General features: G+C 61.1%; 1 protein-coding gene across 1 annotated transcript in view; it reads right to left on the reverse strand.

The window, feature by feature from the left end:
• Nucleotides 1-10: 10 nt before the first annotated feature.
• Nucleotides 11-1,332, reverse strand: part of HMG20B (high mobility group 20B) — a 5,083-nt gene continuing 3,761 nt past the window's right edge. The window contains exons 8-9 of the mRNA XM_006754074.2: nucleotides 1,154-1,307; nucleotides 11-636 (exon numbers count right to left, since the gene is read on the reverse strand). Of these exons, the coding sequence (XP_006754137.1) occupies nucleotides 624-636; nucleotides 1,154-1,307 (167 nt within the window). The 3' untranslated portion in view covers nucleotides 11-623. The remainder of the gene's footprint in view (nucleotides 637-1,153; nucleotides 1,308-1,332) is intronic.

Here is a 1,332-nt window from a genome sequence, read left to right on the forward strand (position 1 = left end):
TTCCACTTTATTTTTTTAATTTAAAAGTCCAGATTAAGCAGTGGCCAAGGGGCCACCTTCATGACGGTTGGTTAGCTGAACGAGGGCAGGGGTCAGTCCCAGTTACTCCATTCGGAGGTGCAGGAAGTCGAGGGCCACAGGCAGAAGGCTCTCCCCCAAGCATGAGAGCATGTCCTGCAGTGTGCCTGCTTGCGTGGGGCACTTGTGGTGAGCACCTTCGGGGAGTCCCTCCCTGTGTCAGGTATGGGTTTCCACTGCCCTGTGTCCTGGGGCAGATCCCTAGAGCCACTGTAGCCTGTGTCACCCTCCCTACACCAGTGTGGAGAGCTGCTGTTGGTCCCCTTGTGTCCTGGGTCATGCTGCCCATGTGTGGTGTTCCCACATCCCTGTAGTATGACATGCTCTATGAGGCCACGGGGTTCTAAGTGTGTTGTGCATGGCAGGTGACTTTTCTGGATTTGGGGTGCTGGGGAGGTTGAAAGCTAGGGGATGTAGAGTAATGGAGCTCCCAAGGTGCAGGATTGGGCCTGGCCCAATGGGTGGACCCCCATCCCTCCTCCATGGGGTGGGGGCCACCAGCAGAGCTTGGTCTTCGCTGGATCCCCACGAGCTGACCAACACCTTCATAGGTGCTCACTGCAACAGGAGAGAGGAGGGGAGTCATGATGGGGGACACCATCCCCTCAGTCCCCACCACCATCCTAGGGGGACACCAGAGGCCACCTTCCTTAAGCAGCTCCAAACAGATGTCAGGGTAGGGGGCCTGGAGCTGACCCCATCTAACCTGGGGAGCCAGAAGACACCCAGAATAAATTGCCAAGAAGCTTTGGAGAAGTTCTGGTTCCCCTGAGTCCACCTGGCCAAGCGGGGCTGGCAGATCCCACCCGCAGCGTTAATACAGTCCCGCTGCGCTCGTGGTTCCGCCATTGGCCTCCTGCCCCAGCACCAAATAAGTCCCACCTGGTAAACCCCAGGTGGGCGGGACCCTCAGAACAGGATCGGCTGCGGGATCCCACCCGGCAGTGCCCTGGGATTTCCAGAATCCCACCCACGGGGAAATGCGGTCAGGGCGGGCCTAGCCTGCGGCAGTCCCCCATCCAGGGCCGCCCCACCCCACCCCACCCCGCTGAGCCAGGGGCAGACCCGCACACACCTGGCAACCTGGGCCAGGATCTCCTTGATGCGGACCACGAGCTTCTCGTGCTGGGCGGGGTCCCGCTCGATGGCTCCGTGCAGCTGCGTCATGTAGAAGTCCAGCGTGCTGAGCGTGGGCGTCTCGCCGGTGCCTGCGGGGGGCAGGGGGCTGGTCAGCCGAGCCCGGTGTTGCAGTAG

Source organism: Myotis davidii, unplaced genomic scaffold, assembly GCF_000327345.1.
Source record: "Myotis davidii unplaced genomic scaffold, ASM32734v1 scaffold551, whole genome shotgun sequence".
NCBI lineage: Eukaryota > Metazoa > Chordata > Mammalia > Chiroptera > Vespertilionidae > Myotis > Myotis davidii.